This window comes from Homalodisca vitripennis, chromosome 7 (genome assembly GCF_021130785.1).
Source record: "Homalodisca vitripennis isolate AUS2020 chromosome 7, UT_GWSS_2.1, whole genome shotgun sequence".
NCBI classification, from domain to species: Eukaryota; Metazoa; Arthropoda; class Insecta; order Hemiptera; family Cicadellidae; genus Homalodisca; species Homalodisca vitripennis.
In genome coordinates this window covers 88,569,506-88,593,661 of record NC_060213.1, presented here as the reverse complement: position 1 = coordinate 88,593,661, position 24,156 = coordinate 88,569,506, and the positions used below count along the sequence as shown (strand labels likewise).

At 32.4% G+C, this 24,156-nt stretch overlaps 1 protein-coding gene across 1 annotated transcript in view; it reads left to right on the top strand.

Moving 5' to 3' along the window:
- Positions 1–800: 800 nt before the first annotated feature.
- The window catches only part of LOC124366041 (excitatory amino acid transporter 3-like), a 116,569-nt gene continuing 93,213 nt past the window's right edge, over positions 801–24,156 (top strand). The window contains 2 exon segments of the mRNA XM_046822249.1: positions 801–969; positions 14,465–14,545. Coding sequence (XP_046678205.1) covers positions 14,514–14,545 — 32 coding nt within the window. The 5' untranslated portion in view covers positions 801–969; positions 14,465–14,513.

Genomic DNA, 24,156 nt, shown 5'->3' with positions numbered 1-24,156 from the left:
TTTGTTGCTTGGTTTATCTAAGGCAAAGGAAACTTCCTACAGGCAATTGTTCACTAATGTTTAGTAGCTAGAAATGTAAGATTTAATAATTCAAAGGTGTTTTTCTCTTTTCATAATTTCGAAAAATCTGGAACACACTAAAATAGTTTCAGAGAAAGTTTAATATAGAATCTTTTTCTTCTATAAACAAACAGCACTGAATTGGTGTTTAGAAGATTTTTAAATAAATAGGCATTAAAGTTAAAAAAACTTCTTCCCTTCTTTTATTTTGTCGGTTTCTTAAAAGGCTGCCACAAATGGAACATTTATTTGTCGGTCGTTGATTTAGCACCAACTTACCCTTCAGCACATAATAACTATGGTGGGAAGTATTGATTCAATGTGTATATTGAGTTTAGTTCCAGTTCACATTCCTCTCAGTGCAGCTACTGGAATGTGACGCTGTCACAGACGTAATTCTTGGAATCTGGGGTCGTGTTCGCCTGAAGAGATTTAAAAACGTCCCTCCAGACCTTTGCAAGTTTATGTTTAAAATAGTGAAAAATACGTTCGTATGATTTATGCTCCAATATTAAATAAACAATTTAGGCTTTATCCCTTTATAAGCTCCTCGACTTTCTACATCATTCTAAGAACTGCAGTGTCTCCACTCATCAAATATCAAGAACAAACACAAGTGATATTTCACTACCGGATTTCTCTGTCCCATTTATTCGCTCAATCAAGCGGCAATTGGTACCACTGACAACCAGGTGTACCACTACAAGGTCACATGTTCCAGTACGTCAACGCCGCGCCGCGACCCGCGAGTAGCAACGCTGCTCCGACTCTTCCGCTGGTCCACGCTACGCTTCTCAGTCATTGTGCCAAACACGCGTCGCTCGTTACGTTACGCTACGCCGGTACTCCCGCGATTACGCTGCTCACTGCGCACGCTCCACGGTGCATTACGCCTTGCCCCTCTTCCCTGTAAGTGATAACACAAAATACTTTGTGAATAGATTATAACTAAGCACGCCCGCCACTATATTAATCTCCTCTTGCCAGTAATACATAGGTCCGGTATAATGAAGGGTTTCAACCTATCATTGATTTGATTAGTGTCGTTTGGTATCAGTCAACAATGTTTGAAATTTGGTATTTATGAGGTATTTTAACTGTAGACTAGGTTTTATTTGCCATTTCCCTTCGCTATCCCTAATAATCTAATTTCATTTTATAATATTTTTAAAACATTGTTCTCACTGTAATATAACTCAAATATACGCGTGTTTAGTAAGAATTTTGACAAATTTAATCAGTATTTGTTAGTGTGTTGTTAACTGAGATTCATCGTTATTTGTTGACGTTCATCAATAATTTCAAAATATAAATCAGAAATTGTATTACTTTTTTGTAATCAGCATACATTCACATTAAAAAAACATGTATTGCGTATATTATAATTCGTTTACTTTAGAGAAGAACGTTTGTAATATCCGAAAAAAATTAGTAGATTTTTAACCAATGAATGGAACTCTTCATTAAGTTCAATTCTTTTCTACAATCAAACTAATATATATTCATTCAAACGATTGAATTATTCATTTTAAATCGTATCATAAATTAGTCTTAAATAAATGGCTCCTTAGTAGTTTATAATTCGTTAACCAGATAGATATATGTTTGTTAAATTACTAAAAATTCTGTAATATACATCGTAGAAAATGAGGTTTTTATAAGTATTGGCCAAAGTTTAAAAACTATGTATACTTATTTACATACTTTTATCTGTTGGCATTCAATTTTTAAACAATAAGACAACATACAGAACTTACAACTACGACTATATAGCATGTTTAGTGGAGGATCGTGCTCACAGTAAATAATTCTTAGAAACAGTAAAAGTTTTTAATTGGAATAGTAGGAACAAAGTATATCGTAAAATATAAGGTATGAAATGCAACCAATCATAATCTCTTTTGGATTTTAAAGGCAGTGTTTAATGGAAGTCTTAAGAAAAAAATATACATACTCTCTCGTTGTTAATAAAAAGTATAAGTTTAACAGTAACAAACATAATGACGCAACTATAAAAATAATTTTCGTAAAAAAATAAACCTGAATATAAACAAGAAGGATTCTTAAACAAAGAAGAAGAGACCAATTTTAATTAAAGAGGCAGTGAAAGAAATAGTTCATAGATTCCTTGTAATTTAAATCATGTACATATGTACAGGTATATGCGCGTGCGTGTCTGTTTACTCAAAATGTAGAAAAACCACTCGGATCATTGTTACACACATTAATGAGGCTATTGTTACTGTAATTGTTCCGCTTCCGGGCTTCCCTCACAACCCAACAATGGCGTAACCGGGCGACATGAACTATTTGGGTAAAAAAATAGATAACGTTTATTTGAGTTGTGAAAAGTTATATATTACTTTAAACAAACTCTCCAATAATATAAAGTTTTTATTTTTGTGAGGCCTTTCGTAAAGAACCTGAAAAATGGATATCTGTTTCCTACAACAATCTATCTACAGATATTACTAAAAGTTTTAAGAAACATGCCAATATTAATGTATCTACAAATTCCAAAATTAAATTAACGAATATATTAGGATATCCCAAGAATAAAATTAATGAAGAAGAAAAATCTGGAATTTATCAAATTAATTGTGACAATTGCGATTTAAAATACATTGGCCGAACAAAAAGAAAGTTAAAACAGAGAGCTAAGGAACATAGATCATGTTAAAATACCAACAGGAAGAAAGATCAGCCATGGTAAAACATGCACTTCAAACTGGACACTCTTTTTCAAATGCAAAATTATTAAAAGAAGTACAAAATAAAAAATTCCTTGATGCATATGAAACAATTTTTATAAAAAAGAACCAAAATAATCTGGTAAACAACGAACCTGGGCCTTTTCAAAATTCACCATTACTTTATTTGATTTAACTAAATATAAACTTTATTTTTATATATACATATAACATACTGTGCTGTCATAGAGTATTACCTCTGTATTTTCAATAACATGTTTTTATTTAGTACAAAATTGTTTATGTTACTATTGTTATTATTAATTTTATTCAGTTGTGTGAGTCCGAAGATGTACTCATTGAGTACGAAAGGCCTCACAAAAATAAAAACTTTATATTATTGGAGAGTTTGTTAAAGTAATATATAATTTCCAATAAGACAAGAGCTTCAAGAATGTGAAAAGTTATTTTAATGGTATACACTTTAAACCCTTAAGTTATAATCTCGTGCAGTTTGCATCAGTAAACCTAGGCTGTACCAAACACGCAAATCGATTTTATTAATATTAGGTCTACTGTTAATGCAAATATACTTCTTGATCTTGGCAATACGGTGTTACACTGGATTAATTAATTCTTAATTGAAATTAATCCAACCATTTCAGCCAATTGGTTGGGTATATCAAATTGGTATTCTTCCATCAGAGGCAATCAATTTTAAAAGTTTGATTGCATAAGTTTGAATTTGTTTAGTTAAGTTTAAAAATGGTCTTACACAGTTTACATAATCTTAGTTAACTAGTATCTTCAGAAAGTTTTGACATGTCAAGATCACTGCCACCACAGCACCGATAGCTCAGTCGCTTTTGTTGACGAGACTAAACACATGTTCTCATGTACATATAGGTAGTTGTTTAGTAGTCATGCCTGCCGTATTGTCAGGTTTTGTGCAGTGCAATAATGGTAGGTTTTCTGAGCTATGCTTTGCATATTGCAGAAAACTTGTGTGTACAGTCTATTCTAAACTAAGTGACAGCTGTTTAAAATCATACGTACTTCAGAGATTGTTCTTCATTTTACGTTGTTCAGGAATTCTTTCAATTAGAATTTGATCTTAAGTTAAAAACTTTTTATGGGGTGTTCACCATTGAGAAAATTATTAAAAGATATTTCTAATATCAACACAATGAGACATTTTAGTAGTGCAAGTAATGACACAAAAGAATTTATTTATTAGTTTTCCAGAAAAGTCCCTGCTTCATGATGTCACATACATAAAAACACGACGCGATCATTTCTCATTTATTGCAAATATAGTATAGTATTATGTGTCATGCAAGTGCATTTATGAATGATGAATGTGGCCTTGTAAAATACCTCAAAAGAGAATAAGGACGTAAAAAATCAAACGAGAGGAGCGTTTTTGTTTTTACGTTTATCTAGTGAATATTAAAAAATTACGCTATACGATAATTATTCTCTTATCTCCCTTTTCAAATTAAACTGTAGCTCAGTTTGTTCCTGAATCAGCTGTCTAAGTGCTACGTCATCAAGTTAAATTAAACAAGATGTATTGACTATATTTATTCATATTCACTATATTAAATTTATCTAGTATTGTAAAATTTACCTGTAAATAATAAATATTTATAAATGTAGGTAAAGAAAAGATAAAATATCTATGTACCTTTAATATAAATTACTTCAATCTGTCAACCATACATATTTGCATATCTATACATTCACTAAGAATATTAATGAATTACTACCTTCTTATAAGATATTATGGCTTAGGTAGCTTACAACTGTTGAGTTATAGGTAGGTTGAGTTGAGGTAGGTAGGTAACACTTGACAGATGTTTAAAATTATTTAATACATGGCAATAAATATTGCAGCTTTTATTATAATTCTTTATATGTCAACAATACGCAATACCGGTTTCTCACTGCTGAAGTACATCTCACAACGACAATATAATTATTATTTTGTGTTATAATGTTTGTTGTAGCTGCTTTACGTTGTTATTTTGAACAAAACATTTATGGTTTGAATATAGAACCTATATAGCTATAACTATTTATACTATAAAATTAGTGTAATATACTGAATTATATTTAAGTGGGTTAATAAATACAATAAAATACATATTTATAAAACTGTTTATTACAAAATAATCCTACAAAAATACATAAAAGTCCTCACTATCTTATCTACTTGACACTATATATATCATTTGACGCTTTTATGAGTTCTATCTATATAAGCTACTCATAAAACTACCTGAACGCTGTTCCTGTAACCTCGGTGAACATCAATCCTTTTCTAGAAAAATCATATATATATATATATATATATATATATATATATATATATATATATATATATATATATATATATATATATTGTTTTGGCTGATAAAATGTTAGGTATTCATGTATATATTTCATCTTCGAAAATTGTATTAGCTACTATTATTATATTTGTGATCTAAAATAAAAAATAGTGTTAAAATATGTCACAACATTTTTTCTCCTGTTTTTTATTCCATACAGTATTTGTGTAGTAAAAATGGAAAAGGTTGTAAGTGCCAGAAACTAAAATTTTCAGTATTCAATAAAAATATGTCTAAAACATTGAATATTTACTAATAAAATATTTTTTATATTTATAAAAAATATAAAATCAATAGGAATAACATATAATACAATTTCTGCTATAAATATATAAGCGGAAACCAAAAAAATATGGAAAAAGATATAAGAGCAATCGGTTTTTTTTTGTGGAAAAGGATGTATGTGCCTTTCTTTATTTAATAAATGATGTAAGTGAAGGGTTAGTTAAAAAAAAAGGATGTAAGTCCAGTATTGTTTAGAAGCGTTTAATGTACACCATAACATCAAAATATGTTACAAGGATACTTGATGATAATACGTACAAAAGATAAAACACTTGTCTTAGTCTTGACTTTTCTGAAAAAAGTTACATAATATACGTAATATTATTAATATTATTTAATATTATTAACTCTAGGACTTTGTACATTAAAATACCTTACTTTTAATACACAACTAGTAGTCCTTGTCTTCAATGTCTGCATCCACCTCCATGACACCATCAGGAACGGTGTCTGCTGCCAGAAGATCTCTATAAAACTGCTTGTCTTTCTGCCTTTTCTATGTAGTCTATCATTCCTATCAGATCGTTCTTCTTTTCTTGTGAGATTTTTGATTTAAACTGGATTTTTGGCAAGTCCTTTAAGTCGGGAAGATTACCAAGGTCGGCCTTTTTCTTTAAGACGTCAACTTTGTTCCATGTTACCATACCATCATCTTGAAGTGCCAAAACTGACGCTACCTTCACTGTGCTTGGATTCTTATGAGAAACTCGGAAGTGGGAAAATTTTGCTGATAGCTAGATCTTTTGTGGTTAATGAACTGATTTGCAAGACCTTTAAAATCTATAAAGTCTTCTGTCTTCATAGAAACAACTGTGAAGGGGGATTTAAATTTTGCACTTGCAACTACATCTTCCAGGTCTTTAGGAACCATTGCTTTTGCATTTTTGCGGCGTTTTTCAATAATGCCAAAGTCTCTGTCACAGTTCATATAACTGTGCCCACTTACAAGATACTTCAAGTTAATAGAGCGATAAAAACCCTTTGTGAACTAGGTAAATAATTGCCATTAAGAGCATCCTGTTTTTATTTTGAGCACCACAGTTGTCGCACCATATTACAAGTCTTCTCCGAGAAAAATGGCCTTGAACAGTAGCAACTTTAAACAGACAAGAAGCTATTTCATTGGCTCCCCGACCTCCGATGCCCTCATGCCACATACACATAAACGCTGAGTCATTATCCCCCACATGTATTCCTAGATTATAGCAAGAAAGTTGTCTGCAGTAAAACATGGTGCTATGGGTAAGCATGGGCACGAACATCACCTGTTGCAAGTCCATACATAATGTTGTAGCGGTACCAGTTGGAAGTTGGGACAAAGTAATATCCTCTTTCATGCAGACAATGGGCCTTTTCAGCTTTTCGATGGTGAATTTCTTGTTTAGTTTTTAACTTCCCGTTTTGTGCCCTTTCATTGGTCGTTGATGAAAATCTGCACTTTAAAAAGATCACATTTTTTGCAAGTATCAGCTGCAAGAGCCTTGAACTTGAGTTTTGGGAAATCCTTTTTTTAATACTTCTGTATAAAAACTATAGTTTGACTGGACTTGTAGGGTATTGGGTTTTTTAAATGCCATAAACATTCTGTGTTTGTTCAGGTCCTGGGGACAAAAACTCATTGCTTGATACTTTTCGGCAATAATGGCTTTCGTATCTTGGGAAAGAATTTATATGAGACCTAACCAGATTACGGTAATTTTCTGTATACTTCACCTTGTGTTCATTTGATCCAGGGGTTTTTCCCTCTTTTGTCTTCGAAAATCAAGCATCCTGTTTTTTTTTTTTTTAGTTTGTAAACCAATCAACTTCCTTTCAGAAATAGCAAAAATTTCTTTAAAGTTTTTTTTTGCAAATTTGTATGTTTTTTGCCAGAACCATCAGGAATGTTGTATGCAAACGAGCAGGTGCGTCTACTCTCACTGGGATCATCGTAATTCCCGTGTCTTCTACGGGCAATAAGGTAGCAATCTGCATGTGGTTGAGTAAATATGTTCCCTGGCTTTTTTCGTCAACTTTGTAGAATTTCCATAAACAATATCAGTTTTTGTTCGTATACTCAAGTTTTTGCATTGGTACTTACATGAACAGCTTCGTTCAGGAGGTGGGGGATTTTTTGCGGGGATAGTCTTTCCTTTACAAGTAACATAACTGTCTCCTTTTTCCCGAGCCCTTCGTCTTCTCTCCACTAGAACTTTCTTACGAACAGGAGGTGCTTCCATTTTTAGTAAGATAGAACACTGCACTAATAAATACTTCAACGCCTGTTACACGCAACACACTTAAATAAAATAATCACTACGTAAAACAACACAAAACGTAAAAAGCGGCGAGCATGCGTAGCGTCACTGCCCGCCCGGCAAACAGCAAATAACTACGGAATAGACAAGGAACATACATCATGGCGGGTGGACTTACATCGTTCTCCCACTTCAACCCCGCACGGCTCTTACACGGTGCTGACATCTTCCGACTGCTCTACAAAACTAGGGGCAATTTTTCTGGCACTTTACTACCTTGTCTATCTTATTACGCTTGGCTTTTTACTTCGCTTTTCACCGAAAAAGTCATTTTTTTTATTTTTTGGCACTTACAACCTTTTCCATTTTTACTACACATTTTTGTTTTCTTAGATTAAACTTAGTTAGGATGACAAAGTTTTTATGGTTTCAAACCAATGAAATCTTTAATATTTACTTGAAGTTTTTCTTTTCATTTTGTAATAACTTTGATGCAACATGGTTCATACCAATTCACGATTTAATTTTAATGAATAAAATTTAATAAAAAACGTTTTTTATATCTTTGTTTTCATAACAAAATTGTAAATTTTGTAAATTGTAAATACAAATTTTTAGTTTATTGTATTCGAAGATTATCTAATATTACAACTTTAGAACAAATAAAACGGGTTTGTGAATATATTTATAAATTAGATTTAAATATGATTTCTTGAAAAAAGTATACTCTATCACTATGTGAATTCCATTATACTCCACATTAAAAAAACTCCTTATAGCTTTCAAGTTGTAATTCAAAAGAAACGGAATTTTATCCTTTGGTTAAGTGTCTAAGGAGCTAAAAAAATTAAACATTAAAAAAATGCCCAAATCTTGTATATAAAAGTTTGTTAATCAAAAACAAGAACTATATAAATAAAAACACGAATTGCTTAATCTGCGCAATAATTTAGCCATATTTATATATATATATATATATATATATATATATATATATATATATATATATATATATATATATATATACAGGGTGCCCAAAAAGTCCCGGGTCGGTTAAATATTTTTCAAAATATTTAAAATAGATCTACAAAACCTTACACAAAGTTACTGGACATAAAAATCTACTTTATCACATATTCAGTGGTCCGCTACTTCCTCAGGGGGGCGGCCCGCTAGGAGTCAGAAGAAAATCTTAATTGTGAGCATAGGTTGATATGCATATCAAATAAAAGGTCTTTATTAGTAGAGTACAGAGCCGCAAACCCGACCTCAAACGGATAACCGAGTCAAATATGACAGCCGTTCAAAGATGGCTTGAGTTTGCAACTTAGGTTAATGTAAAAAATAAACTGATGAGCTTTTTGATTTTAACTTAACTAACCCAAAAATCCGATCCCTCTCAGAAATAACGAAACTTATGATTCTACAACAACAATTATATGTAAACAGTTTTGGGTCAGTTAAGATAAAATCAAAAAGCTCATCAGTGTATTTTGTTACATTAACCTAAGTTGCAAACTCTAGCCATCTTTGAACGGCTGTCATTTTTTGACTCGGTCATCCGTTTGAGGTCGGGTTTGCGGCTTTGTACTCTACTAATAAAGACCTTTCATTTGATATGCATATCAACCTATGCTTACAATTAAGATTTTCTTCTGACTCCTAGCGGGCCGCCCCCCTGAGGAAGTAGCGGATCACTGAATATGTGATAAAATATATTTTTATGTCCAGTAACTTTGTGTAAGGTTTTGTAGATCTATTTTTAATATTTTGAAAAATATTTAACCGACCCGGGACTTTTTGGACACTCTGTAATATATATATATATATATATATATATATATATATATATATATATATATATATATATATTATATATGTGTATATATATGGCTAAATTATTGCGCAGATTAAGCATTGCCTGTTTTTATTTATATAGTTGTTGTTTTTGATTAACAAACTTTTATATACAAGATTTGGACATTTTTTGGTTATTTGTATATATATATATATATATATATATATATATATATATATATACAATATATACAAAGTCCAATCAACCGAATCACAAAAAGTACCTGCTCAGCCTAGTCTCTAATCTGGATCTCTCACTTGCCGGGTGAGTGAGTTACCAATCATCTGGTGTTGTGTGTGTGTGTGTTTTCTCTTTTGGAATATGGTTTAACTCTTTCAGTAATTGGGCAGGTATGTAAAATAGGTAGGTGTAAAAACCTCAGAAATCCTTCTAAAATAAGAGACCCACATTACATTAATTTATTCTTAAAGTCTACTTCTAAGACATAATCTGTAATAGTGAATATTATAGAGGATTGGTTACGACTATACGACCATACTTATTTCCGTATGGTTTCAGTTCGAACAATTAAAAGTTTAGTATTTAATGTTTTTCAAAATATATTTTTCTATAATAGTTACAATTAGGCTACAATTTGGATTACGCAACGGCGGGATTGTGCCAATTTGCAATTTTTGTTGTGAAGTCATACTTATATTGAAGTACACGAGAAAAATTACAACCAACCTGTGTATTTATATAGTTTCTTACAAGCAACTAAGTATAGAGAGATCAAACGCATACGAATGCTTGTCGAGAAACCAGTTTTGGGCTGTAAATGAGCCCGCATCTAGCTGTGAATGGACAAGAAGGACATGTGTTGAAACTTCTGAGACCTTGAATGGTGAAATGGGCGGAGTTCAGTATTCAGTCAGTCCCAGATACATAAATGTAGTAGAAGATTACTATGAGTAAAAAAGTTAAACTTTATACTATTGTAAATAGAGTATTATAGAATAAAATACACATATTATTTATTTGGGTGAAAATGTATTTTTGTAGTCTACTTATTTTAGTCATTTAATCTAAGGAGATACTCAACTTACGATTAATTAAATTAAATGAATGAAAAATGCCTTTATTAAAAATTTAGGACTATCAAGCTGTCCCTAACACTCAAGCTCATATTGTATACAGTGAATTAAAAATAGTTTGATACAGATGTGGTAAATTCTTAACTTATTCTTTAAATAGAAACTAAAAACATGCTTAATCTATACCAAATTAAATGAACTTAAAGTAAAAATCTATATATTGAAATGAATTCAATACCTAAAATACAAAATGAAAACGTTATACCTATTGTAATACATATAAAATAATTCAAAATGAAGCAAAGAAGCGTTTAATCACTCTAACACATCGATTGACCACATGACTGCAACAAGCAGCACCACTCGTCACCCCCACAGGCTCCCCAGCAAGCCCCTAATCCCCATCCCGAAGCGAGCGCGGTCCCCAATACATCTCATATCATCGGAGAGAACGTTCCAAAGGCGAAAAGCCTGAATAATAAAGGACCTATTAAAAATTTATGAACGATGCATTGGAATTGATAGTAATGTGGTTTCCCAGGCTACAAGAAGTAGGTAGTTCACTAATATCAGAGATAAGGTTGAAATGATCGGACTGATAAACAGGAGATTTGGTTTTGTTGATTAAATTTAGCATAGAAAGAATGTGGAATGTACGTAGTTGATGATGTTTCATGAGAGACAATTGCTAAAAATATTGTGTAACGTGCTCGTGAAGTCTGAGATTAAAAATAAATGTAATACAGTAATCAATAAATATATTGTAAAATCCAAAAGGCTCAAATTAAATACTTCATTAAAGAAATTAATTTCAAGTGAATAAAATTTGCTAAGTAGACATACTTCACACCAACCATCAAATAATAATAAGCATACTTGACAAAGAACTAAGATCAAAACGTCAACAAAGTCTCTATAGGTGTTTTATATTAATTAAGATATAATCTAAAATAAAAGTTCAGTATTCAACCAAACACACCAAAACTACTGAACAAATTTAGTTTGAATACAGATCTTAAATTATAGATAACTCTCAGGAGAATATTCCTCCAGATCCATCTAAGATCTCAAATATAATTTATTATATGCTTTTTCAGAGGTCTGGAATGGAAACTAAACTCATGCAAAATGCTAAAACTGTTTTATAATGAAGATTTGTGGTAGAATATAATAAGCATAACAGAACTATCTGTACAGGCAAAGTACTGAAACAGTTGTACAGGTAAGCCCGCTATTACTGCAGAAACCTCGACTCCCGAAATGGTAAACATAACCTAGAAAGCTTCCTCTGTCTGAAATGAGAACATGTGTTTAGTATTGTCAACAAAACAGCATTACCGCTCGACAGCAGCGTGGGCGGCGGCCTTGACACACAATAATTGACAAAGACATTGTTGAAATTAATAATACACATATATCATTTTTGGGAGTATCGTAAGTTCTAACGATTTTCCAAATTTTTAGAGATTTCAATTCGTCACTATGGTCAGTACCAAATAATAGTTCTGAAGGATTCCATAACTAATGAATTAAATTAATCCATTATCTTTTATAGACTAATTTGAAACTAAATTCATTGTTGTAAAAGTAAACACATTTTTAAAGAGATATTGAGTATTTAAATAAGAATAATTATTTAATTAATTAATTAGTGTCATGTTTTATCATCTGTTTTTAATCAGATTACGAAGTATTAGATATTAAAAGTTCCATTCATTCTTGTTTATGCTAATGAATTAATGCCTGTTCGTGCGAAATCAGCTTTTCGTCATGTTAATGGTGTAATAATAAGTTAATTACATGTTTTTATGGTTTGGCGTTTAATTTTAATGAAAACTTGAACTTTCAAACCCGATAATTAATTAATTTAGTTGCTTACAAATAAATAATTAAAGTAGGTGTGCAATGGACTATAAATTTATGGCTGAACCCTTTTAAAATATTATTTTAAAGTGATTATCTTAAATAATTGGAGATAATACAGTAGTGATGTAAATTGTGACTTTCAGAGGTTCGAGTTACAAACAATAGGTATGGCAGGAAAGTGTAAAAATGCTGGATAACTTTATAACCATCCTGATTCCTGAGTAGACAGCATTGTATCGAGTTTGTGCAGCGTCTGAAATCTGCTTGATACAGATCGACTTCCTCTGAAGTCCACATCTGTATAAAGAAATCCATAAAAACGTCAGTGACAAAGACGTTTAAAACGAACTCTTCGCATTGTTTCAATATCAGAGACACCTAGGTGCCTTAGGCTACAAAAGGAGCTCAGTCTGTTACCCAACAGCTATCTAGTGTAATCTACATGGAAAGGTATCAACATTGACTCTTCTGGTATATATTTTCTTTACAGATTTTTCAATATCTTGGAGTTGCTCGATGAGGTTTGAATAATATGAATGGTGAATTTAGTTCACCTTTCTTTTACCTTCCAGTGTCTGGTATCTGACGCTGTCTCAGACTTGACTACTGGAATCTGGACACGATCTCTCGGCCGAGCAACCGAGACTACACATAACGTAGCTATAGTATCACTAACTCAATTTTATCTAACCAGAAAACACTATGGACTTTGGCTTTATAGTATGACAAAATTTTAAACTTAGGCAAAAAGTTAAAGATAAATTAATATAAAATACATCTAAGTAAACCGTTAAAGTCGCTTTAATTTTTAATGTGCCATCTTCTAAACAATCGTAAACAATTTTTAAATCTGATGGATGTGGTTTGTGGGTTATGGGAACTTGCCTACCAGATATCACATAATCACTTTAATCAATGTAGTAGTGCAAGGTTCTAATTCTTTATTTGCAGCGGAAAAATAATTGTATTTCAATTAAGCCAGCATTGCATTATAAGCATGCCTTAATGGTTATATTCTAGTCAAACCAAAATAAAAATTCCAATGGTTTTTGCAGGTCCGGTTGGGACTGATACCACTCTTATGTGGAATTTTTCTACTTCGATCGTCTCTAGTGATGTTTCGATCTTTAGAACATGAACAGTAAGTTGTCTTCATCGTCGCAAGTTAATTTTGAGTCGTTTAATATATTGTACTCATATCTATCGTAACACGAATCACCATGCGATTTAATAGCTACACGTTATTAGTTTCGAGTCTGTCTCTGTAATACTGAATATTAAAATATACCTCTTGCAGATCCCCTTCTGGATTTGCGGAGACAAAATGTCCTTGGCCATGAATGTCCTTACTCGTGTTAATGTGCAAAACACTATTTAATAAATACCTGTGTAAAAAGTCTGGAAAAGCACGAAGGATTTCCATTCTCGTTATACAAATTTACAACCTAACTCATAGCGGTCACAGGTCAATAAATAGCCTGTACTCGATGGACTATGAAATTTATAAACTTGGAGTGTAAGCGTAGTACCTCCGTACTACCAACAAACACACATGTTCAGAAATGTATAATTTTTGTACAATGTATGTTTTAATTATTGCAGTGTAATTAGTTTCGACATTTCTGTAATGTCTTTAAATAAAAAAGCAACTAGTAATGGTGTACTTAGAGGCTCTCAAATATCGTACAGTTTGGGAAATATCGTATGCACTTACAATAGGCTTACAATGATCAATCACCTGTATTTGACCTTAACGTAAAGTTCCCCATAGCTTAAATACATCAAAATGTCGGTTCACGATTTAATTTGGTAGTCCCAGATGATCAGTTCTCTTCAACCTTAACACGCTCCCACTGTTTCTACGCATAATAAAATGATCGGGAGCGACTTGAGGTGCTACGTGGAAGGGGTCAACCGGAAAAATCCGCTTCCAAGGCGGCCCTCGCCCTCTGCCACGCGAGTACGCACGCAGTACGGCCGAGTACGCCCTCCTTGTAACACAAGGCTGCTGACTTAGCCTAATGTTCTGGTGTTGTTACAGGTACCTGACCTCGTGACACCCGTAACCCACAGCCTGGTGACCCTCGGACATGGGTGTAGAGGACAACAATGCTGCTGAACTGTGAGTCCACATTTGGTACCTTTACATTTTGTTTAGCACTGGAAGACCGAAGATAACATTTTCAAAAGGTGTCGGAAAACAGGTATGTAGTAGAAGATGTTTATTGATCAACATTGGTTTTTTGTTGAGTCCTGAGAACGGCATTCATTCATACGAGTGAACGACTATTGTGGGATGTGGGTTTATCCCATTTCCATATGTTAGCTGTCCCTAATGATGGGGCAGCAGCGTGCTATCAACGTATCGTGTGTAATAAATGTTTTTAAATTGTATAAAAAACCGGGGCCTTAACAATCAAAGTTGTGCAGCGGATTTAAAGCATAGAAATTTACTGTCAAATGCATACAAAATACGTTTCCATTTCCATTTTTAACGAAAGGGACAATTTTCAACGAAATGCCTTACACTTAAAGCGCAATAAGTTTTTTTCATAAATTTTAGGAAAATTATTTTTTCATTCCTTCGCCACGACGTGTAATACAACACCTCGATAAGTTTAAGATTTAATCGATTAATTAAAAAATATGTGTGTAACGATTTTTTCATATTTGTAAAAATCGTAAAATTTGTTTCTTTATTTCAAGAAAATTAATAATTCAAGTATGTTGGGTTTAATTGTTTCTTTATTTGTTACAATGATTGTACTCACTATAGTTTATGCAGGTTTCTGAAATATTTTAGGTCTGTGCTCTTGTTAACCTGAGTCAATCAGAAGTGGTTCAAAAGTTATTATTGTAGATTTATTTAAAATTTTTCTTAATAATTAATAACTATACAATTATTGATATATGTATAGCTATCTTCTTGTCGGCTAATATTGCAAGTTTCAAAAATATTTTCGAAGTCAGCCCAGATACTTTTAAAAATTAAGTTTTGAGTAGTTTCTGAAAAGTGCAAAATTGCAGACAAAACTGATTCAATAGGTGACAATAATCATTGTCATTGTTACGCATAAATCAACTAGATATTTTCATGAGACGTATATTTTAAGAAATCACTTTTTTGTGGTTAGTGGTTTCACTTCGCGCCAAAGTGCGTTATTTGCTAACATTCAATTAATTAAAACCTGTGATTAAAAATCTATATTATATCATCTGTGAATGTTTTTTTCAATTGCGGATATTATATTCTTTTCAGCCTTTGTCTAGTTGTATCGGGTCTAAAAAGTAGTGTCTAAAATTTTGAAAATAGCGTCTTCGTTTTTGGCTTTGTATACATTTTAAAGATACTAAACTTATTTAACGAAATTTCTACCTACACCAAAAACGTATAGTTGTAGCTTTCTTCCAAATATCTAAAATCATATATGTATCTGATAATGATCTTTAAGCGTTATTCTTTTATCTGATATTTTCATTTAATTTAATATCAAAATTCTTAGTGCCAACTTAACAAAACTTTAGGAGAAAGCACATTCTTAGTTTACAAATTTACAACAATTTTAAAAGCAAATCAGTTATATTAATTCGTGAGGCTATTTGTAGTACCAAATACAGTTTTTATGGAAAAATCCGGAATTATTTTAAATTTTGAAAATGTAAACATACTAAATATCTCTTATTCCTTCTCTATTTAAATAATCTATAGATGCTTTTGAATCTTTAATAAAATAAATACTTTTGTATAAACAGTGTAAGTAGATTTGTTGAAAGCTATGTGTATATAACGTACTATAACTGATTGTATATCATGGTGCAAGCCTTAAGGATGTTAAATATTCAAACGTCAATTACGTTTACTCTTTCATGTGTGTAATTTATGTATTAAAATTTACTTTCCAATTACTTTGCCTTCAGAAAGGCGTAATACACTCAAATTAAGATTAAATTAACGACCATAAATATCGGCGTGATGAAACTTTCTACTTAAAAGCGGACAGTGGGTGAATACTAATTACTTCTTTAAATAATTAACTAATTTACCAATTCAATCTTAATAACAGTCCTTTTGATTGAGCATATGAGACTGAGATTTAACAGAGACTGAGCATATGATATATTTCAATAAAATAAACATAATAAAAATTTACAATAATTATTATAATGGAATGATAGTATTGCCAAATTATTTCATTTCAATATAAATTGGTTATTTTACTCGTTATATTGACATTAATGAGCTAATATACACCAAACTAGCAAACGTTGACAATTACTACCCAACATGTATATCTTAAAATACACAATATATGGTGTTATTTCGTTCCCGATAAATGAGCAGACAAACACAGAAAGCACAATATTATTCTGTAAAGTTCGGGTTGTCCCGTTGCAATATTGGGCAATACTAGAAGGAATCTCTTAAAGTTCTATTTATCAATTAACGAGGAAAGAGTACGCCACACTACGCGTTGCGTAACAGACTTCGCCGAGGATGCTAGTACAATTTCAAATATATAGCTCATTTCATTATTGATATGTCCTTCACAGACAGACACCGTAGTGAAAATACATTTTTATAACCCACCCCAGCAAATAAGTGATACATTTATTCCGGCCTGCTGAGTAATTGTCTTCAATGACGCTCGGCCAAATTCTACGGTTTTGACGGGCACAATCATAGAATACATTCTTGAAAATATCTCTTTTAGAAGAGAATTTTAATGGAAAAATTAAATATGCAGATGGTCTTTCCCGAGATATCTTGCCACATGGTACATTAACAGTTTTACTTGTTGGCTTAGGTTTCATAGCTATGTTTAAATAATAAAAGTTCGGGTGTAGTAGGTAGTGTACTACAACGTAAGAGTGCTCTTATATCAAATCTTGTCACTGACTTGAACATTTACGTGCCTGTATTATATTTTTTATCTTTACTGTATGAATACATTACGTATGTTATTATGTCACTTGTTAAAATCTCAACTGCTTTTGCTCAGCTCGTTCAAAAATATATTTATTCCGCTATTTTCTCCAATATAATAGGTTTGCTTACGCTCAGCCAAACCCCATGGAGTGACATGTAAAATACTCGAACGCTATGTCTTATATAGAAATGAAGCTTTATAAAAAATGTTAAGTCTATAGATCAGGTCTTTTTCGAGATATCATGAGGACAGACAGACAAAAGAAAATAAATTAAATTCCAGCTCCACGAGTGATAACAACTTCGGCAACACTCAGTCAATCAAATCACTAGATAAAATTTCAGGCTCGGTAACATGAATCATCATTTAGTTTATTAAATATTAATTCGTTCGTTGAATCAGTTTCATCATATCAAAATTAGAAAAATTACACTATAGGAGTGCGTTTACGTTTATGTCATAACACAATATGCATATATCATATACAAAATACAGACAGTAAAATTTCAACCAATAACGTCTCTGTTGTTTTTCTCGATCAGTATCATATTTTGTATTAACAAATACATAAAATCTTAAATATTTACTTTTATTGATGTGACCGTGTTTGGGGATCTTTCTTACGTAGGCTGATTCACTACGTTTCGTAGGTTTTTATTAATGTACTTACTTTTGTATCGTGGCTGATGGATGATTAAATGTATGTAACCTAGTAATAAATCATGAATTAAATTAATATAACGTAGATTACTACTAATGATTTCAGCATAGAGTGCTTTACCTTCGATGTTGCGTAGAGGTAAGCAAGGCTGCTGCTCTCTAACCGACAGGTCACGGGTTAGATTCTCGGAAATTCATACAAATTTTGCAAATGGGTTTCAACCGTTCTTCATCAAAAATATTTAGTTTAATGAAATATAATATTTCTGACGTAGAAGCAAACCCTTAAAAATAATCATGATAATAATGGATTATTTAAAGGTATAATGTCAGTGGAGTATAGTGTAAAGTATAGTAATATTACACTTTAACAGGAACGTAGTAAAACAGTGCAATCTTGCAAATTATCTATTATAATTATACTTCCCACCTGTTACCGTACCGACTCACTATCTTTTCGTTCATCTGTCAATTTTTCCGAGTCTTTAAAGAGTTACTTACAAGGATGATCTGGGTAAGACTCTTCCATCATTAGCATTGAAATTGATAGCGTTAAAATCAGGCAGACGAATGAGATTCCCAGATTTATTTCAGCCCTATCATTCAATCTTGTGTTTGGCTCTGACAGCTTTCTATAAAATATTTAGGTTATCAGAATTATTTTAATTGCTAACAAATCCAAATTTGTTCAGTTATCTAACTTTAACTGTCCAATCAGCAGTTTGATAACGTCATCATGGATCTTCATGGCTTAATGGATTTGGGAGGCAAGCGTAAATTGTGTCAGTATAAATTCAACGATGACTATTCCGAATGCTTTGTAAATTTTATCTTGTTGGAATCGTCAACATCGTTGTCCAAGTAGATAACTGGTTTCTGCTCTTTGGTATTACTGGCATTCACGCAGATTTAAGAGCATCAACTGAGTTTCGGCAGTTCAAGGCGAGAATTTTAGATTTTGGCCGCTGAGAGGTCATCAGGTTATTATGTTAGTCATTTGGGTTAGGCAAATATTTGCCGCTGACATTATTTTTACCTACAGCTTTTAGATGAGAGGCAGTCAGTTAATTTAACGCCTTTTGTTTTGATGTTTATTTGTTGGCTGAATCAAATTGAGGTTTTCTAATAACTTGTTTCGATTCCCAAAGTTGAGAATACCAATGTGGTTTCGGCCATCACATTCTGGTTTGCCAAAGTACGTTTTTCCCTGAGTTATCTGGATGGTTTAGTCAAAATGAAGAAAGCGGGTGAAATCATTCACTTTTATTTCGATGATTACAACCACAGTGGCATTATAGGCAAATAGGTTACCATAATCTCACCTCTCCCGTATTTGTCACAGTTTTGTCAATGTGTTGTTCAGTAACAGTGTGAAAGTTTATATCACTTGATCGCCATGTAGATGCCTTGATTTGACTATGACTTTAACTGCCAAAGTATCTATGGGCCGTTTATATCCTAATGACGAAGGACTAGAAGTCCACCATCTGGCTTTAATAACCATCGTTTAACGTTTGACAACCTGCAAACCTTGTCATTGCATGAGTGCGCGGAGAATGAAATGCCCTTGGCTCTTAATGGCCTTACTCGTGTTAGTGCGAAACAACTATTTAATAAATATGTTTGCCTTTATAAATTCAATATAGAGTACAATCAAATTTAGAGAATTCTTCAGCTTGACTCTGGGTTCCCGTACTATTTTGCTTCAAAGTTCACGCTCAAGTTTATTTTTAGCGCTAGTTCCATGCAATTAACTGAAGGACTTCAAGCTTTCAAACAGTCCTTGAGCTCTTGATTGAGATCCCCTGAACCGGTTGAGACGTACCTAGCAATACGCTGTGTCATACCAAGGCTGAAGAACTGAATGATCGATAGGACCGGTTTAGTTGCTTTTATGCACCTTTACGTACCAAAAAAAACATAAAGTCATAGACGTTTAGGTTCTTGAGGACATCGAGAGTTCCAATAAGAATAGTTAATATCAAAACTTTTTATCATTCTAGAAATGACTTTTTATGCCTATAGCTTGAGCAATAAATTATAAACTATTATAGCAGAAGAGGTTAGGTACAGAGTAACTGGTATGGACCGCAGCTTGTGTGGATGATGACTCTTATTTGTGAACTAGTTTTAGTATTGGAGATATTTGTGTGTGAATAAATAATTGCAAGAAACTGTTCTAGATAAATATTTCACTGATTCAAACTTTTAAGGTTTCTGAAGTCTTCTAATAATCGATTTGCCTGGTAAAAATCACAATATACTGCATAATATACAAAACCATTAAAGGTGTAGTTAAAAATATTTTCGTCCCTTATAACCACATCTTGTATTTTAAGGGAATTGTTTTAACTTTTCTTTTAAGATTATAACCAGCCGAATAAAAATAAAGTTTCGATTATAACTAATATGTCATCTCTAACAATAACCACGTGTGCAACTGCATATGTTAAAACTTCCGAAATTTGTATGAGTCACCTTAACAACTTCTAAAAGTTTATTTCCATAAAATTTAATCATAATGTACACCAAGGATAATTGTTCTTAAGACACAACTGAAAATATAGCATACGTTACAGCAATGAACTACTTTCGATTCTCGAGAAAACAATAACACGGCTGTTTCTAAATACATATCTTTCTTTCGTATCAGTGTTAGAATACTTACAAGGTATTGAAATTTAATTTTAAAATTATGAAATTATATTTGTATAAACATTTTGAATTTTCTATCCTGCATAGATTCATGAGAGGGTTTGAATATTAGTGCGTATTTTTGCATTATTTATTAAATTGTTATATTTGGTCAAATAAAAATTTAATACTTTTGTTACTTTCGTTTTAATCTATCTCAATAAATTTATTACATTTGTTTTTTATTGGGGCTGTTTAGCATTTTATGACAATGTTACTTTGTTTTTTTTATATGTTTCCTATTTTGATTCTTTGAATTTTGGATGTTTCTACATTGGTTTGAAGGATTTTTATGCATAGAGTTATATACGTGTGCAAAACGTTTAGACTAATAAAACTGGATTTATGAGCTTACTTTCAAGTATGAATAACTTGAAATCAAATTAAATTCTCGATTATTTTCATTACTTCGTGATTGAACTACACTTGCATGAATTACTTTCATGGTTCTTAATAATAACAGGGTAATGTGTCACTTGGAGTTTTGATAAGTCTTAACACTAAACTTTATTTTATTTAGATAAGTACATAAACATTTTGTTACCAATTTGTCAAAAAAATTTCTCTATTTTCAAAATTGTTTTCTGCTTACCGTACAGTCTGTTTCTTTATACTGGGTGTTCCTTATAGTATTCTTTCGACGTATCCCATTCTGTATCGATTCTCCTGCATGCGTAAACTTGGTGTAACTTCAATTTTTGCGACCGGTGGGTCAGATTCCTTTATATGCCCCCAACCCTTAAACTTTTTTCAATGAACTAGAACGTTATAAAACGATGTATTTGAGTAACAGTACTAACATTCCACCAATCAACAAGCATTTCCAGGTATTGCGGTCGGTATTGTTGTCGCTGTATCTTATCTATCTCGAGAATCCCGATTACGGCAGGCCGCGCGGCATCAAATGATTATTTAAGTTTTTACAGAGTACATAATTGCCTTTCCATTACAATTTAATTTATATTTCTTATCAGCCTCTCTAGAATTTGATATTTTACTGATAGGTACTATCTCGAGGGATGTTTTTCTTTCGTTGACAACAGCGCGGGGCAGCACCGTGCCGAAGCCCGCGCTGATGGCCGGAGGCACTCGCATTTTGGGTGGCGGAGCGTGATCAAGAATAAAAAACAAGTTTGTGTGTTTTTTTCAATAAAGAGTTTAGTTTTTGTTTGATAATGTTTGTTTTTGTTGAATTTTTGTGTTTGGACTAATGTAGGGGTGTGGTCGATATAATACATGAGTGCCCTTTTTTCTTAGCTAGTAACCAATTGTAATTCATTATAATCATCCTTAGAGGAAAAATTAGCGTTGGGGGCCATAATGTTAGTTCTATTACGCAACTACATCGTTTTATAATGTTCTAAGTTCATTGAAAAAAGTTTAAGCGTTGGGGGCATATAACGGAATCTGAACGACCAGTGCATCAATTGTTCCTTTATTGATTTTATAGATATATTTGTGATAAGAGAGCTACCTGCGGTGCATACGAACTACGTGTTTTTAATCTCAAACTGTGATAGAAATTACTTTGGAAAGGGTGTTGTAGTAAGTTATAAAGAAAACTGTAAAAAAGTTAAAGTTATGTTTAACAAGTAATGTATGATAGAAAATCAGACAACCGCCTTTAACCAGTGATATTTGCCGTTAACATCCCCTCTGAGGAAATCACGAGTGATCCTTCCACCCGTTTTTATTTTTTACCAAACTGTCAGACACGAACCCGCGCGTTGCCAAATTTCTTTTCTGTTCGGCTAGCCGCGGTGCTTTGGATGACCCTATCATAACCCGGTTCGACCTTCAACTCACCGGTTATAACCGGTTCAAATGCATGCTGAAGCTCCACGTTACGCAACATGAAGAGTGCGCGTGCCTTCAGCGCAGAGGACTGGTTCCCGGTGACCCGCGGTGACCGGTTACTCCTCAGCGGTGACGTCATTTCCGACGAAACAAAAAAACGTAATTTTCGTTCTGATTGCTATAAACAATCAATACTTGTTTATAAAATGAAATTCCTGTAAATATATATTAACTTTATACAATTAATAGGTCGCATGTTGACATAATCAGCCGATTGTGAGGCAGAAGTATGTATTCATGGTGATAAATTACTTTTATTCGGTGATCCGTATACAGTGCTACCGTGCCAAATGTTTTGTTTAAAGTTATACATGTAATTCTTTTTTGATCCTATAATATATATATTCAAATTTATTAATTAAATGTAAATATATTTACAAGGTTTGTTTTAGTGTCGTTGTCGGAATACACCGAAATAAAATAATTAATAATGTTTTTGGATACATTTATACTTACTATCTATGTTACTTGCCACCAGATAAATATATTGGATGAAATTTGTCTCATAAGATCATAAATAGTCAAAGGTTTAACACGTCGATTGCCGCATACATGTAATTAGATAAGTCGAGGGAGCACATACGTGGTGTAACGAAGTAGGAGGTGTAGGTTATAACATTGTGAAATTCTCACTTGTGCTTTTTTTAGATTAAAATCAATAAATACCTTCAATAACATGGAGGGAGTTAGTAAAGAATGAGTTGATAAAATTGAACCTTGGAGGACGCCGTGGGATGTGGCTGACTCTGCTAATATTTTAGCACCAGGTTAAGTTGTTAAGTTGCCTCAGATTTCTAAGCTTAAATATACTTAACTAGGTCAAATACTTAGATTATGCAGATACACACTACTATATCCGATCAATGAGTACAAAGAATACCCGTGCTTAGTATAACGAATACTTAGACATCTCTGAGTCTCACAATATACTTAATAGTAACAGTCAGTCATGTCACATAATCATATGTAAATCTGAGGGTAATATTTGTGAAAATAATTAGAAATAAACTTTTACATAGGCCTAACTGTTTTTATCTCTACAAGTGCATATTTCACGTTGAGTACTGTTGAACATGTATTATCTGAATTTAGTGGCCTTGCTCGTTCCTTTACCTCGGTATCTAATCGTATTAAACAATCCACACCGCAAACTTCCTAAGTTATGTTTACCGTTTCATTCCTCGAGATCCAGTCTTTTCGCTTTTAACCAGTTTCTTGTGTGTGTACTCACCTGTACTGTAAAAGTAACAGGCCTTTAGTATAAAGTTGTTTATTTTAAAAATATATGTATATGACACTCCTACCTTTAGCATTGAATTAATTTAAATCGTTATTAGAATAGCGTAAAATTTTCGGTGGTAAGCATTTCACCGAAAACGTAATACACACACATCACACACAACAACATCACACATAACATTACCACTTAAGGAAATGTTATGAAAAACAATTCTTTGCTTTGTAAAATATAACTGACTTTATTTATAAAGTGCACACAAAGTGTAAACACTAACTAAGAGATATCGTGTTTAAAGAAACCGGTATAAGACACCGTAAATAAATAAGCCGTAAATAAATGTGGGACAAATTTATT